This window comes from Arvicola amphibius, chromosome 12, assembly GCF_903992535.2.
Source record: "Arvicola amphibius chromosome 12, mArvAmp1.2, whole genome shotgun sequence".
Classification (NCBI taxonomy): domain Eukaryota; kingdom Metazoa; phylum Chordata; class Mammalia; order Rodentia; family Cricetidae; genus Arvicola; species Arvicola amphibius.
In genome coordinates, this window is record NC_052058.2 from 19,944,990 (window position 1) to 19,962,962 (window position 17,973).

A 17,973-nucleotide genomic window follows, 5' to 3' on the forward strand; every position below is an offset into this window, starting at 1 on the left:
ATGACCTCACTCTGGGGCAGCTATTACAGTCCTAACAAAGATTCACATTCTCACATTCACAGACATCTACTCAAAACACTCACCAAAAGCTACTGACAGCAGGAATTACAGTAGCAGCCTCAGGGTTGGTGATTTTAAAATCCTCAATTACAACATTAGTCAGCAAAAGATAAACAAACAAACAAACAAGAACAAACATATTGCACATGATAACTGGTACCAGACTGTTGTAAGGGTTCCCCTTGATCTGACTGCAGCCATCTTGTGTCCTGACACCATGATTACTCCTAAATCGCCCCCATCAGCCTTCCCTCAAAGTTTCCCAGCACACTCTAAACAGACAGGAACACTGGAGTGGTATGTGGAGCTTTATGGCTGGGCCCTAGTGCCAGGAATGTCCCTGACATTGATATTAGTGTGAAATAAACCAGGTGTATTCTGACTTGGATGAAGCCCCTTTTGACTTCACCAACATATACAACTTTACTTGTGACTGTAATCGGGGGGGATTTGCTGCTCTCTCTGCTGCCCAGGCCCACACTTCTGAGTAAGTATCTAATAAATTGTGATCCTCAAGCTGTCTCCCTCCTTCAGTGCCACAGCATCATGGGGCCAGTTCTCATACTGGGACTGGACTACTCAGAACAATCTCTTGAGTGAAACCCACTCTACACAATGTTTTAACTATTGGCTCACCCAACCAAAAGCTTTCTTCTTCTGTTTGTAGAAGTGGGAAGAACATGACATTTACAGAACCTAGAAGATGAAGGCACAGAGAGGCTAGGAAGTCAAAAACGCTGAGAGCTACACTGAGTACGACAGTAAGAATATGAAAACTTGAAGCTTCTGTGGAACACGATTACAATTTGTACTCTAATTTGTGACTATCACTCCAAGGGGTTCAGATTTCCAGGTCAATTAAGAATCAAAAGCTGAAGCCAGGCATGGTGGCACATTTGTGAGGTAGAGGCAGGTGGATCTCTATGAGTTAGGGCCAGCCTGTTCTACAGAGTGAGCTTCAGGACAGTCAAAGTTACACAGAGAGAAACCATGTCTCAGAAAAACTAAAAATAAATAAATCAACAAATCAATAAATAAATAGAAAGAAACAAGGAAAAACAAAATTAAAAGCTGAAATTTTCATCTTACATGAACATTCTTCAAACTTTCCCATTCCCATTGCTCCATTAAAACATCTTATTATTAAGCAGTGATATCTCTTGTGTTCATCTCATTTAACAACAAAGCCTAAGTGGTAGAAAATATACCACTATTTTGGATTTAGCTGCGTGTGTGTCCAAAAGAACAATATTTAAAAGCAAAGGAACTTCATCATTTACTTGTTCAAGGCTGGGGCTCAGCAGTAGACTACTTGCCAAGTGTGCATAAAGCCTTAGTTGTGAATCAAGTAATGAAGAAAAGGAAAGAAGATAAAAAAGTTTTATCATAACAGGGAGCTATATAAATTTTATATTTAAAATTATGTTTTAGTTAAAACTTTTGAGTAAATAAATTATCTTCTGAGACATGATTCAAATGTTCTAGCTTCACCTTCGCTGATGCTAAGAAATGCTACAGCTTCTGAAAGATGGGTAATTTCCCCTCATGGAGCATTTGTATTGTATGGCTTAAAACATCATGAGATCATTGCTAAACTAACTTTGGCAGAGGTCAGATGCTAGTTATAATTACTGTTTAGAGCACAGAGGATAGTGAACGGTGTTTTATGAGAAAGGGGGAAGATCTGAGGCTGAGCCAAATATTACATTGAATTTACTCATCTATTTTATATATTTGGTGATACTAAGCACTGAACCTAGGGCCTCATAGATGTTATACCACAGAGTTATACAACTAGCCCTTGCTCAATTGATTTGTCTTCTATATTGAGGCAGAGTCTCACTATGCTTCTCAGACAGACTTCTAATTTCCTCTGCAATCCAGACAGTCTCTAAATTAGTAATCCTCCTGCTTCAACCTTTGAGCTGAATTACAGCTGGAATTACAGGTTGTAATACTGGGCCTACCTATCCATATCTTTATTTAATAATATGTAGTATATTTTTATGTCTTTCATTCACTTTTTTAAATAAAAAGATAACTAAGACACTTACACATCCTCCAAGCTTAAAGATTTTTCAAGTGTATAACAAAGAAGTAGAACTAAGATATGGCAGAGAAAAGTGATAGGAGAAGAAAATCCCAAAAGTAAATCTATAACAAACATGGTAGTAAGCTGTATTGGTGCCAGCAGGTACAGGGTTAAGGAATTCTTGAAGGTCTTAATAGACAAGAGATGGAATGTTTCTACAGAGAACTTTTTTTCATACAGGTAAGTTTATAGACAAAGACAAAGGAAGAAAAGTTGAGATGAGAGAACTGTCTACTTCTTACACTATTTCTGCTTCAGAGAAATAAAAAAAATTGGGTAACCCCAATTGTTATGTAGAATTTACATTCCCTTATTGATGATCTTTGACTTGCTCCATGAAATATTGGGAGTTACAACCTCCATTTCTCATCTAGGAAGCAGAGTAATTGTCTCTCAAACCTTAACTGACTACTTAAGAAAGACCAGCCACCCAGACACCAAATGTATATAAGATTTTCAGATCTCAACTTAGCTAAGAGTCATCAAAGAATCTTATCTGACATTCCTTATCCAGGACTATCAGTCAAGGGCTGGCTGGCTTTCTCATTATTTGCAGCACCCACGACAACAGTTCCTGTTGTGTTCTTAGAGAAGGCCGCACTGCTTGTCAACAGTAACAGTTGATTTCTCTATGGGTTATCTTTTTTTTTTTTTGAAGGAATTTTTTAAAGGAATTTACATGGTCAATATAGGTCATTATCAACAAAGAGGGCTGGCTATCTTCTGGCCATGTAAGCAAACATTCTATGCTCGGGACCTACATGAAGTGGCCCTCTACAGGGCCCACCCACTGACAAAGCCACAATTAATCTCTAAGAGACTGCCAGGCACTCTGTGGTCCATGAAAAGCCCTCAAATTAGGAGTCTGTTCCCCTGTGTCCAGTGCCTGGAACTTAATCTTCCTCCTCTCAGGGTACAACTAGAGGATGCATCCGATTCTCAAGGGACTTGACATTGGAGAAATGCATTTTGTTATCTTAGACTTCTTTACAAAAATGCTTTCAACATTTCCAGAATTGTGCAATAGTTTATCCAATACTCCTGGCAATAGCTATAAAAAATTACATCACACTTTAAAAAGAAGGGCAAAAGTATAGTTGTGGCAGTTTTATAAAGAATCTATATTATAACTATATCCTTATAGACAGATTAAGATAAACCTGATTGAAGCCATATAAAAAGCAATGCATTTCTCTATTACCAATTTTGAGATTATGTCTATTTAAAAATATTGTTTCAAGTCCCCAAATCATCAAGAGCAGTGGAAGAGGCCCTCCTGTTTGGCTGGACAATTCTATGCCATCGCATAGCCAACATTTTACTATTCCTGTATAATCTTATATGTGGGTGGTGATGGTTAGTGCTTGTAAACTGCTTGAACACTTGAATATCACAAAATACAAAGTGCCATTGAAAGAATAAATTGTTCATCAAAAACATGTTCCCAAGTTTAAGATTATCTGATTCCCAGAAAAGAACCCATTACAGTAACATTAAGGTTACAACTGTCAAAAAGGAAGCCAAGATACACTCAAGCAAGCTCTTGCTGAGAAGCTAATGGACTCATCTTTAAAACTTTATTATGTTATGAAAGCAAGATGCTTTCAGAGTCTAGAATATAAAAACTGCTCACTGGTAAGTTACTACTAAATTGATTTTGTAAATGTTGACATGTAATTCATGATGAGAAACGATGAGACATGTAATTCACGTAATTCACTGTCCACCTCCCTCAGATTGCAAGTTATGTTGATTTTAAGTCCCTTGACTGACAAATGAAGACACTACACACATCTACACAAGAGGTAGCCTACTATCCAGCAATAATATAAATTCTATTTCTCATGTTTTGAATTCTAAAACACCCTAAAATTTAGGAACAAACCAATGGCATTCCAGATCTATAATAACCTAATGTATGTTGAACAGAATCTCATAGAAAAGAAGTCCAGACTTTAAACGAGTATGATTACTTATAAAAGTAAAACACAAATAATTTCAAATTTTAAGGGACTGGTAGCCTTCATGCCCCAGCAATGAACCTCTTTTTGCACCCCACGTAGTACTGGGTTATGGGTACATACAGCCAGATACACATACTTTTTCCTCTAGGTGCTGGGCTTCAAAACTTGAGTCCTCAATCTGTGCTCCTCCATTGTGGCATCTCCCTGGCCCCATCATCCTTTATAATAAAATGGATAATGGATTCTTAAAAATTGCAATGTGCTTAACCTGAAGTGAATCTGGTAAAGTCTCTGGTACACAAATGAGACATGAGACATGCATGGGAGGGAGATGAGTTAGAAATAATCACTGATTAACTGGCCATGTCATACTCAAATAAAAAATGATCAATAGATTGATGTAGAGGCTACAGAAATCATTAATAAGGAACCCTGGTAGAAGCACTAACATATTTCAAGAGGCAAGGAAACAAGAAATCAAATCAGCAAAAGAGAGGAATCTGCTGTTTTGGTTCTCATGCCTTTAGTGTTTCTAGCCAGCTACTGAATTAATGTTCTGATGCTGGACCATACTCTGAGAGTATGTGGCTGGCTACCTTTACCCAGTCAGTACCAGGGGAAAAAAGCACTGTAGATAGTATACTTTTCTTTTCATGATCTCTGGATGAAATTACCATCTCCCAAGGACTTACTTCCCCTGCACTAACACCCAGCTACTGTCCAATGCCATAAAAGTAAAGCATAGGGGAAATCAAATACAATGGGTTCGTGATGTGGGGTTCCCCTCTGTATGTTGTGAATACCATTGGTTAATAAAGGAACTGCTTTGGGCCTATAGCAGAGCTATAGGGGAACAAAGCTAGGTGGGGAAAACTAAACTGAATTCTGGGAGAAAGGAAGCAGGGTCAGGGAGAAGCTATAGAGCCACTTCCGGAGACAGATGTGCTGAAACTTTGCTGGTAGGCCACGACCTCATGGTTATGCACAGAATAATAGAGATGTATTAAATTAAGATGTAAGAGTTAGCCAATAAGAAGCTAGAACTAATGAGCCAAGCAGTGATTTAAATAATTTGGTTTCTTTGTGACTATTTCAGGTCTGAGCTATCAAACTGCCTGGAACCAACAAGCGGCCTCCTTCAACAGATTCGGATCACTAGTCCGAGGTGTGGTGTTTCTCAGACCCTGCCATGCTAATGGAACTGCTCTCCGGGTCATGAGTAAGAACTGCTCATGTTCTTACTGTAAACACTGTGACCTGTGACCTTAAACCTGCCTGTTCCAAGTACTCAAGACTCCTACTCATGTCTTTCTTCATAAAATCTTCTTGGCCAATACAACTTCAAATTCCACCTTCTCATTTTTCTCTAGTTCCTTTTCTGGTTTTGTTTTTGTTTTCTATTTGTTTGTTTTTGTTTATTTGCTTTCCCTTTGGGAGGGGTTAGGGTAGAGACTTCACCATTGGGCAACTTAGTTGGCTATATATACTCAAAGAAATGTTTCCTAAATCCCCTGTCTCTCTCCTTTCCAGTGATTACTTCTAGTTTTTCTTCTAGTGGCATTTCAAATGTATTTCAATAAATAAAGACTGCCTGAAGATCTGAGAGTAAAACAGTTCCACTAGATTACAGACTAGATTATGGTAACACAGACCTTCAATCTCAGTAGCTAAAAAGACACACACATTTAATTCCAGTAGCCACAATGACAGGCACCTTTAATCCCAGTGGTGCATGCCTTTAATCCCAGCTCTAGAAAGGAATATAAGATGGGGAGCAGGGGGAGATAACTCTCAGACACACAGTCTCATTCTGAGAAACTAGTACACAGGATTGCCATTTCAGACTGAGATCGCGATAAGAGCCAGTAGCTGGCTGTTTTGCTTTTTGGATCTTCAGGTTGAACCCCAATTTCTGAGCCTGAGTTTTTATTAATTGTGCTTATTTTCCTTCTCATTGCTGCTTCACATTCATCTTGTGACAGCTTAGCTCTTGCTATTTGATCACCTAAACTTTGTCCTTAAATTTAAACTGTATCTTATTCTCCAACAAAATAGCATGACCTAAGGGCTTTGAACCTGCTAATGGCTCAGCCACTGTCTCTTACAATGACTGTTCCTAAGAATCACCAGGGACCTGTTAAGCCATAGCAGCTGTCCCCACCCCTAGGGTTAGCAATTCAATTGCATTTCTAATCAGTTCCCAGTTGATGCCAAGGTTACTCAGATTAATTTGCACCCAGCACAGTTACAGCCCCCAACACCCTGGTCATTGGCTATGGTTCCTACTGCATCATATAACACCTTAGCTGAGATACTCAGTGATTCAAAACTTCACTCTTGATGGTTTCTCCTGTTCCTCTTCAGATCAATCCTAGGTTCCTTTGCCAGGCAGTTTATTTCCTTGTTGGTAATGTTTTGCCTCTGCTTGCTGAGAACATGTTAACTTCTCACAGGCTCCTATGGTCTTTAATGATCTTTATGATGAAGATAGCCCATGTCATAGTTGATCCTGAAAGGATCTTATGTAGAATGTGTGGTCTCTAATTCATTGGGCTACTGAAGAGTGATTGAATTATGTGGGTGCCAAGTTCAAAGGGTTAATTGATTAACGACTCCCTAAGTGTAAGAAGCTGAGTCTTGTAGGACACACTGGCTCTCTGTTTCTGAAGGCAATCTCACATCCCACCTAGCAGGTTTGTAGCTTTTTTCTCCTGTCCACCATAAGATGAGCCACTGTGCTCCACTGCACACTGTTACTCTGATGTTCCATCTTACCAAGCCGGGGCCTAGAAGCAAAACAAAGATCGTGGCCTACAGCCTGAAGCCACAAGCCAACACAAGACTGGCCTCCTTTAAACTGTGACGAACACTTCACTACCCATCTTCCAACAACAGGGGGTACCATGAGTATTAAATAAAACACACTGACCTGTGTTCTTCAAACTTGTCAGAAGCAAAGCCTCCAAAAACCCTCGATCAATCAATTCTAAGACACTGCTCTTCAGGAAAACTCAGGGTGGGACTCCAGCAAGCCTCAGGTCACATTTTGTCACATGATCCATGTGCACTCTTTTTTTTTTTTTTTTTTTGGAACATGTATCCCTGTTGAAAGCTGTCATATTTAAGACCTATTATTGATTTACTAACACGGAACTGATGGCCCCTGACACTCTAGCCCATGCTGAAACAAAGCCCACGGTGAAGGTTTTCCAACAGGTCCACCAAGGTCTTCTGACACTTGGGAACACCAACAGCGTTTTAACACTAAGTGTCAAGTCATTTCCTATGGTGAAATCACCAAGGAAATACCACAAATATGTGAAAGGCAAGGCACTAAACAGACCATACAAATCATGCTTGCTCACAGACCTCCCTCTGTGCAGACTTGCCTGGGAAAACACACACTTCAGAGGGTGGGATTCTTAGTCACACTGTGCAAGGTTGCAGGTGACCACAGATGCAGCACAGGAACGTGAGCACCACCATCATTCTTCACCAGTAATTTGCAAATATGCAACCCGTGAAGACCAAGGAGTGGTGTATCTCAGTGGGACAGCATTTATTCTTAGCATGTACAAAAGATCCCGAGGTGGATCCTCAATATCGACAAAAGATCAAAACACAATAGAGAGGACCGTTCTGATGTGAAAAAAACTAGCAATCCGAGGGTCGATTGGGTGCCTTAAGCTCTGCAAATCATCTTTCAAAAACTAATGTGCTTTAAAATAATAATTAAAAAAATAACCTCCAAGCCCCTCAGGTAGGAAAGACCACAAGCCCATTTTACAGGTGAGCAAACTAAGGCACTAAATAAAATACCTTTCTCTGAGGAGAGTAATTAATGCTACACCCACTTCAGCCTTTCATTATCAGTGCCACGTTCAACTTGAGGTCGGTTATGGTTACAATTTTTACCCACACAAGTCACGAGCAGGAAATGTTACCCCTAAAGTAGTTAAAACAAAATACCTTAAGAAATAGTCTTTGAAGGTGGGTCTTTGGGGGGTAGATAGGACTTTCTGATATCACTCGGGTACAGTGAATTAGCAACTTTATGGAAAGAAGAAAGATCTAGGCTAGGCCTTTGGGTCGCTCATTATGTACTATGGCCCCTGCTGTCATTGAAGGAGAAGGCCCTTGAGACAAGACAGTGCTACCCTCTTGGACATTCTAGCCTCCATCCCTGGGAGCTAACTAAACCTCCAACTTTTACACATTACACAACCCCTGACCTTCAGTTTTCTGAAACAAGAGAAAACAAACTAAACAAGGTCTAACGAAGATCCTCTCTTGACCAAACTGTAACCAGCTTCCTCTGTGGCTTCAACCTTGTTTTAAAAAAACTTGAACAAACACTAACATGTCTCAAGGCCACATCCCTCGAATGACTGTATGTTCTCCCTCAATGTGACTGTGTGAGAAAATGCAAAATTGCCAACATCTTTTATCTGTTTAAGCAGCAGCTAAAGATGAGGCCTCTGTCTCTGGAACTCTGAGATGGGATAGAATCCCAGCTACTCCTGTCCTTGCCAGCTTAGCAGACACAACTGACCTTAGCTGCTGTGAAGAGCTGAAGCTCACTCTCAGTGAAGAACCGTCGTCATGTTCACGTCCTGACTCTCCCAAGCCTTGCCCCATCCCCTCCTTCCTCCTCCTTCGTCCCTCTGAAATATTCACCTCTGTGCAATCCAAAGCTGCCTTCAGTTCGCAGCAGAGTGTCTCCCCACTGCAGTAGTGACCACGGATCAAGAATGTCTCCCTAATGCAGTAGCAACCACTGATCGAAATCTGTCCCCAGCATTACAGTCAGTGCCTGCTTTTGCTTTGCTCTGACTCGTCTCCACCTAATACCAGGAGGCTGGGATTTCTGCTCAGGAAGACTGCTCCACAGCCCATATCCTTGGTGAGTGAATTTTCTAGAAGTCCCCGAGACCTGCCCCACTCTGTCTCATTGGTGTGGTTGCTGTAAGTTGATTCATTCAGCAAGCATTTCTCTGGCTTCTCCCTTTCTGCCAGGCTCTGGGCAAGATACCAGAGAGACAAAAGAAAAGTACCAATACTGTTATCCTTAATGCTCTCAATCCCTGTGCATAAAGTCAATGATCCTAAACAGTAATTACAGGGTAAAGACTCCAAATGGGCCCTGGAGAATTAGGCTTTTCACACCAAGTATCTAAGTGTAAGCTAAGATGGAAGTACATTCTATAAAAGGGTATATGAGGGCATAGAAGGGTCATGCTAGGGCAGATATGAAGGATAATGGAGTCTTCAAGAGATGTGTTTCTGCTAGACCAAGCTGAATGTGTAGGAGAGACGGTGAGAGATAAGGACAAAACAGCAATGGCAGGAGGGAAACCCTGCATGTCAAATTCACGGGCCTGAAACTTTTTAGAGACACAATGAGCAGTCCTTGAACAAGTCAAAGCAGATATCAGGGAGAAACAAATTTGTGTTTTCAGAAAGATAACTTTGGGGCGACATGCAGGATTAGATTAGAAGGGATGGAGACTGGAAGTAAGGAGATCCATAAGGAGACTATGGCTGAAACACAGATAACAATGGGCTCTGGGCTCAATCATTGTCCAGTTGCATGCAGTGGCACCAGAGGCCAAAAGCAAAGGTCAAGTTTCCACAGGAGGAGAGCGCTAAGCTGCCCATCAAGCCAGCTGGGCATAGCCCTGATGCCAAGTCCACTCCCTCTTCTATTCTCCACTTTCTTCTCCCACGTGAGGCCCTTCTTTCCACACTTGTGGAAGGCTTTTCCTTCCACCCTTGTACAAGTTAAGTTGATGGAGAAATCACCTTCCCAAGAAACTATTCTTCATTACAGTCTCTCTGCAACTATTTTTTTAAATTTCTTTAATCACTCCAATATTCTACAACATACATTAAGTATCTTGGCAGTCACACTGTATCTTGTAAGTTGGTTTATAGATATATGGAAAAGATACAGCCCTATAACTAAACTGATTGTTTCTTTATTTTTGTTTTTTTTTGTTTTTAAAATACCTATTACTTTTATTTTTTGAAATTGAAATGTAACCACCACTTTATTAAGCCAATGTAATTTCTAACTACATTCTAAATATTTGTCCTTATATACCCACAGATAAGTATAGGTCTCACCCCTCATTCAAGCAACATCCCCTCACAACAGATGGAAATCATCACAGAAAACCACAACCAATCAAACGCAGAGAACAAGTGACTCAGTGGTGCCTAGCAACAACTGATACGTCTATAGCACAACTCCTGCAGCTGAGGCTCAAGGGTCATAGCAGAAGAGGAGGCAGAAAGGTTATAAGAGCCAGGGGATCGGGACATTTAGGTGAGAATTCATCTGCTAAGAATATCTGAGAAGATACAGCCACACCGTCTCCCCAAAAATGGATGCCCAAACAAGACCTAAACAAGGACGACAGACACAACAGACATGCTAACGTGAAAGAGCCCTGCTGTCTCAAGTCTTCCCACTTTTCCCTATCTCCTATACACAGCAGACCAGAAGATGCTTGATCATGGGCAAGTACTCTTTAATGAGCAATGGGTCTCCTCCATTAATATTCCACCAGATTCGCTTCCTGAGTGGCGGGGCCTTTCTCCCCTTCACAGTGTTGCTGTGGCATGAACTGATTTTATACCATCTAAAGCTCAATAGAACAAGCTATTAGTTTCATGGTATCACTATGTCCCCTCCACTCTGGTAAAACAAAAATACCATGTGGCTTCCACTTCTTTTCCACCCTGCTAAACACACAGCCTTCCTGCTTCCCAAGGTTGACTGCTTTTCATTTTTAAAGCCAATACAAGATCTGGGCCTGGTAGCACATACACCTTTAATCCCAGCACTTGGCTGGGGAGGGGGGTGGGCAGTGGCAAGTGGATCTCTATGGGTTTGAGGCCAACCTGATTCACAGATTAAGTTCTAGGCTAGAGAAAGGATCGTAGTGAGACTTTGCCTCAAAGCAACAACAAAGACCTGAAGAAAGTCCCTCCTCCTTTTTGGATGTTAAAATACCTACACTATTCTCTGATCTCCTACGAGTTTCCAGAAAACAAAAATGTTCTTTCCAGGAAAGTTCTGCCTTCCCTGGTGCACAGCATGGTAAACGCTGTCTTCAACTGTTACCAATGTTGTGCCTGCACCTTCACCACTGAATATCCGTGCTTCTCCCCCATCCTGACTACCTTGCACCTCCTGAGACCCGCTGTCTAAACCCTGGGGAAGTGTTGATTGGACAGCTAAGACGGTCATAAACCGAGTCAAAGTCAAAGGATTTTCCATGCACACTGTAGCTTCAATACGGCGGGGTGTTGTTAAAGGTGAAAAAGTTCCATTTTAATCCTATCGCGCAATTCTTTACACAATACAGTCTTCCGAGCATATTACAAACTTAATATAACCAGCAAGTACCAGATAAAGCGGCACACCTAGGAGGCTGAGGAAGGAAAAACGGCTGGAGCATTGAGGTTTAAAGCTAACGAGGGTGAAGAAATGCTTTTGAAAAGTCATCGAGAGCTGAAGAATGTATTTTTTATCTTTAAAAAGACCCCGTGGATTCTGTGAGCTTCTCAGCAGAAGCACTGAGAACGTAGCTCTGTTCATCTCTTTGCTCCCGTGAGAACCCATTGCATTTTCTTTAAGCACCTGACCATCTGAACGCCCAGAAGACAGCGGTCACGTGACCACGTGCTGTTTCCAGGGATGTTGGACGCTTAGAGTTATTAATTATAGGCCAGAGTAACGTTCAAAATTCATTCAACAAATTCCACAGAACAGGTGTCTAAACACACGTGTGAGGAAGACATTGGAGGTCTGGCTAAGCAGTCCTGAACATCTCCTATCCTTACCACAGAATATATACAGGCAGCGCCTGACGGGCCAGCAAACCACTGCTGATCACCATCCACACACAACAAACTGGCGTGGAGGATTCCTTTCCCAGCAGCAGCGATAATTAACAAAGGTGCAGAGCTGCCCTCTAGTGACCAAGATGCAAACTGCAAAGGACATCATTGGCAGAAACCGTTAAGTCCTCCCACCCAAGCAATTAAACACAAAATTTAATACGATTTAACACAGAGAAGTTACAATAAAACTTCAACAGAAAGAGACAAGAGTGAAGTAATAGGCTTATACATCTCTATTATATATCTGGAGAGCTGACTCTTACAAAAGATATAGTTCAAAAATAATAGAATCTAACTCTTGAAATGAGCATCGCATCTCATTCATCCAGTGTTTTCACAAGAAGATGATACCAAACAGTCGCCTGGAGATTATCTACATAAAAGGAAAATTTAGCATCATAGGGTCCGTAAGAAATAAATGCCTATGCTCAAATATTAGCTTTCTGTTATGGCTTTTGTAGTTTTAGTAGAGTTGCTTTTAGCTCCTCCAAATATCATTTTATTAGTAAAAGGGGAAACATGGTAGCTATTTCACAGGGTTACTGTAAGGGTTACGTAGGCCAAAGAATAAGTACCTAAGAACTGAACCCAGTCCTCTGCAGAGAGCCGCAAATGCTCTTAACCACCGACCCATACATCTAGCTCCAACACAATAATTTTTTGTTGTTTGTTTGTTTACCATTGCTGGTCTTACTATTCCATTTTCCTAATTGCAGCTAATTAAATAACCACAGGCAGATGCCACCAGGCATGGCTAGTGTACTTAGTCAGTACAGGTCTCTCTCCTCTGACACAAACAACAAGGACAACCCCAAATCTGGGAACGTTACTATGACCCCGTCCCTAACAGCAGCTGTATTCTAATAGTAAAGGTTCATCTAGCTGGTGTGTGGTAGAGAACCCTGGGACTGTCCAGTTCTAAGAAAACCTCATAGCCTAACCTCACTTCCCAGAGGAGCACTTTAATGTAACAACATACTTATTCTTTAAAACAGAAGTCACTCTTCCCTTTGAGGAGTTCTCAGATGTCAGCAGTTATCCAGTTCAGAGGGAGAGCACCATGTCCTACATAATCTACATGTACCACTATCCATTAACCAGAAACCAGCATAGGTCTGCACTATAAGTGAGAGCCCTCTCTTCTTCCATAGACCTGAATCAATAGACCAGAACCAGTCTTCTTCCTGTTGGCTTACAGTGTAGACTAGCTCATTTTCTAATGTAGGATGAAAGCATTGTCAAAAGCCTAGTTGGGAATACCTATCGATAAGCTCCACAGCTCCTCGTTCATCCAGAAGAGCAACTGCTAACCACAGCCATTGTTCTATGAAATGTTTCCTTTCTGGATGTTCTAAATTATTTATTTCTGTATGTGTATGCATGGTTGCATATGTGTCAGAGATTGTACAGGCATGTAGGGGCCATAAGTCAATATCCAATGTCTTCCTTAATCATTCTCCTCCTTTGCAAGATCTCTCAATGAAGCTATTTGACTATGCCACTGAGATTCTAGGTTTCTCCTGTCTCTGCCTCTCCAAAATGGGGCTTACAGAGATGGGTAATAAAAGATAAAAGTGTCTAAAAAGATGTCATCAAATGTTTCATCCTTTAAAGCCATTTAAAAGTCTTCAGGGCTCAGTAACACAGGCCCTGAACACGTGCCAACCATGCACAAAGGCCTTGTTCCTATCCATGGTGCCTTATTAGATATTAGGAAGGTCATGCCAAAATTGTTTTAAGGAGTATCCCTGGACTGTGTTTAGACATGTCACAGCACAGAATTTTTGGATGTGGCCTGAAATTTCTGCTGGAGACAGCAAATGATGGGTCCAGCTCTCTGGTTGGCTATAGAGTCATACAAATCTGTAAAGCTTGTGCATGGTTCTACTTGAAGGATGAATAGGATTGCAAAGTATAAATTAAGAGGAACATTTCCTTTCGCCTGGCTGGATCCCCCTGCGAGCTAACGCTTGGGAAGTCCAGCCTCTGGTACAAAGAGGAAATGCCAATCACAGATCTATCACTCTTTGAAGGTGGATAATGGAATTGGGAAGTTACCATCCTAATGAGGCTTTCTTACCTGCTGGACACCGTTTGGACATTTTTTCGGGCTTTCCAAAATAGAGGATTGAGGTTCTGGATTGGAAAGGAAGCAGACAGTCAATACCTTAAAGAATAAAATTTCCCATTTCCTTAGTTAAAAGCAAAAACTTCCACTAGATGTGTATTATTTACAATAAGTACCAAAAATATCCAGTCTTTTTTTCCAAACCATTAGCGCAGCATGTGAATATGACTGCTTTTCAGTATAATAAACACACGATGACACATACTGTGTCATTAGATATTTCCCAAACAGGAGGCGCCCGATGCTCTGCTCTGCAGACCAGCCTTAATTATTTTTCCTAATTGATTTTTGTTTTCCCCAGAAGTCCTTGCTTCAGAATGTTAACCATGTTATTCACTTAGTGAAAGTTCATACATGATGAGACCACCTCAGTCTTGAAGCAAGGGATTTTTAAGGCTCTTTGAAGTCCTGACAAATTCGGTTCTGCTTTCCGTGATCTGCTATGATAAATACTGCCACCTGGAGGAGCGAGGAAGAAGGGATTCTGAAGGGATTTTCTACCTTCAGCCGTTCTTGTCATTTGAGATTCTGCAAGATGACAAATTCATCATACTGCAAGCACATTAGGATAATTAAAGATTGTTGTTGTTGTTGTTGCTGTTGTTGAAGTTATAGAGTATTTTCTCTGTGAAAGTGTAAGTATATAAAAATAAAAAAAAATCTCATCCATCCTCTGCATTTTAGAAATGAGCAGCCCACTCACTGGCAAGATGAATGCAGGAGTCTAAGTCTTTTGTGTATTAGTGGCAGGGTTATATACAGGACACTGCAAACACAGTAGAGCAGTCACTGTCAATAGTGTCATAAGGGACATACACCACAGTGCTACCGACATAAATTGTGTAGTGTTTAAAGAGCATGATGAACCGTGAAGCCGCAGCAAAAGCTTTCCTTGCACTCAGATAACATTACAGCCTCGACACAGCCTTGCTGGCCTTGCATTATCTGCCTATGCTCCCCAATCTCTGTAGACATCCCACCTTCCCGACTAGCTCACTATGCTCCTACCCCCATGGCTGCCTTCAAACATGAAACACACACCCTTCCCATACACTCTTGTTTCCTTGTTCACTTCTGAGAATTTTGCTCGGGCCTGTAAGTGGAGTTTTCTTTCCTGCTCACCAGATTCCAAATAACTGACATGGAGACAATGTTAATTATAAATGCTTGGCCAATAGCTTAAGTTTATTACTAACTAGCTTATACAGCTTCACCCATTCCTATGCATCCTCATTCTACCGCATGACATCACCTCTCGTTCATCTTGCACCTCTGTGTACTCTATTATAACTGCATCTTCATACCTCCCTAAGACTCCTTCCTTGTTCATCACATCCTACCTTCCATAGCTCATCTCTTTGCCCTTATCTATTACTCTGTGTTATCTTTGGAGTTAAAAAGGTTTCCTGAATACTATGTCTTCAAGGCTTTGACTTCAAGCTGATGGTGTTACTGGGAGGTCAGGAGAACTTTAGAAGATGAGGCATCATTGGTCACTTTGAGCATCCCTTAAAAAATATAATAGGATTCTATAGATCACCCTTCTCTGGTTCCCAGTGGTTAGAAAAGTAACTGCTCTGATCAACCATGAACCCCCCCACACACAATGATCTGCTTCAGCACAGATTCAAAATCATGGAACCAAGCTACCACAAATAGAAACCTCTGAAATCATAAACCAAAATAATACTATTTATTCTTCAACTTCTTTTTATCATGCACCTTTTATAATAATAAAAAAACTAAGTAGCACACTCCACCACAACATACACTCAATGGAAGCAGGCCCTTTTGTCAAATGTCCTCCTATTGTACAAATGGAATTGTGTTTGCTAAGAGCAAATACTTAAAACAGTTACAGAGTGAATATAGGAATGAAATCAAATGAAACATTGTCAGGTCAAGGAACCGTGTTACCACTGAAGAATTGAGAAGCCTTGTTGGGGGGAGCAATGAATTCTAAAGAGGCAGAAATCTGCCTCTTATCTACTTATTTCCTGAACTTCAGCTAAGATTGCATCTTTAGAAACAAAAGTCAGAGACTAGCATGGAATAGTCACTTGCCAACAGACGTCTGAGTGCGGTAGAATATAAACAAGTGACTTTACAATGCGACAATTGCCCCAGACAGCACTACTCCATCGGGCTAATCAAAAGAGCATATTCTCCTCATGTTCAAACTGATACCAGTGCCATCTCCATTTGAACAGAGATCTTTTGTTTGAAAGCACATCGACAGTTAATAAAAGGAAACCCCAAATCTGCTTCCATCTCTTCCACTTCTTCCCAAATAGAGACCCACAGACAGTTCCTGCTTAGAGGACATGAAGGGAAGAGCCTTTTCTTCTTCTGCCTACTTAAATATTACAGTAAGAGCAATAGATCTCCTATTTATCCTCTAGGGTTTGTCTCGGTTGTTTTTACATCACATATGTACATAAGGATTCTTAGTTGTTTTGTTGTTGTTGTTTTTCCTTTGTAGCTCCTCAACTGGTAAGCTATCGACAAAAGCCAGCTTCCAGACTCAGGAGGGCAATGTTGACAAGTGTGTTGAGCAGAATAATATAATCAGAAGACTATTTATCAGAGTCATTATCAGTCAGATACTGTGAACCCCTACACTCACAGTCTCAGCTGCCCTCCATCCCATCCAGCAGGTGCCTAGATTGGGATCATTCTCTTTATCTCCATCCTTCCTATTGATCTCTTGCTGAAACTCTGCGTTAAAACGGGAAAGAAAAATTCATATTTCAAAATACCCTGCAAAGTCACAAGCTAGAATATAGGAATCTAGAGAATCAGATAAAAAGTACAAATGAATTTACTCCGCTGAGACATACAGTGAAAATAAATTGAGAACTAAGATCAAAAGTAGTCTAAATATGAAGACGAAGGAAAATATTAGACTAGAAGAGAGAAAAAATACCGGAAGGAAAAAGAGCAAAAGGAATTACAGACACCAAAAGTGCCATGCCATGCAGTGGGCAAGAAATGACATCACACAAGAAGAACATGGATCCCTTGTGAGCGACAACTCAAGACCCCCTTACTAGGCAGGTGGCTTTGAGAAAGCAGCTCAGTTCGGTCCTATATTGTGCTTCCTCAATACAAACGACTGTCCCTTATATAAAGCAACAGACTTATTTCTTACTTTTCCTCGTTCTATGACCCAAAGTCTTCTTTTCAAACTCACTTCCAACCAGCTCTTATATTGGAAGTGTCTCCATTAGATACCAGAATGGTTACAGAGTCAACACGGTGACTACACTTTGAAGGCAAATAGAGCACTGACTGCCACCTCCATTGTCCCTTTCAAAAACAAACAAAAACAACTAAAAAAAAACTATACCATTTTAGTTTAAAGACACCATAAAGCAAGGAGGGGGAAATAACATCCTTCACAAATCTTTTGATGTTCTGTATTTTTTAAATAACCTCACAAAATTCTAAGCATAATCTAAAGTCGTTGGGCTCATACAAGCATAATTTGATGTAATCTGTTGTTTGTTTATATGCTTAGAGACAGGGCTCCACTCTAGAACACAGGCTCATGATCCTCAAAATCATAATCCAAATGCTTCCACTTCCCAAGCGTGGGATCACAGGTGTAAACGGCTACCCCTGACTACCGGAAAGAGAAGGCAGTAAGATCAGCAGCATATGTCTCTCTCCTAAAAATGGAAATAAAAGAAATCACAGTCCAAAAATACAAAATACATCAAGCAGATATTTACACTGTAAGTAATGTGCACAGTTAAAATTCCCTGGATTTCATCTTTTCTTACTGAAATACATCAACTTCATTTAAATCTAGTTAA

General features: G+C 40.7%; 1 protein-coding gene across 2 annotated transcripts in view; it reads right to left on the reverse strand.

Moving 5' to 3' along the window:
* Positions 1-17,973, reverse strand: part of Fmn2 (formin 2) — a 288,272-nt gene that overhangs the window by 215,162 nt on the left and 55,137 nt on the right. For both annotated transcript variants that reach the window (XM_038349911.1, XM_038349910.1), the window contains exon 4: positions 14,108-14,163. In XM_038349911.1, coding sequence (XP_038205839.1) covers positions 14,108-14,163 — 56 coding nt within the window. The remainder of the gene's footprint in view (positions 1-14,107; positions 14,164-17,973) is intronic.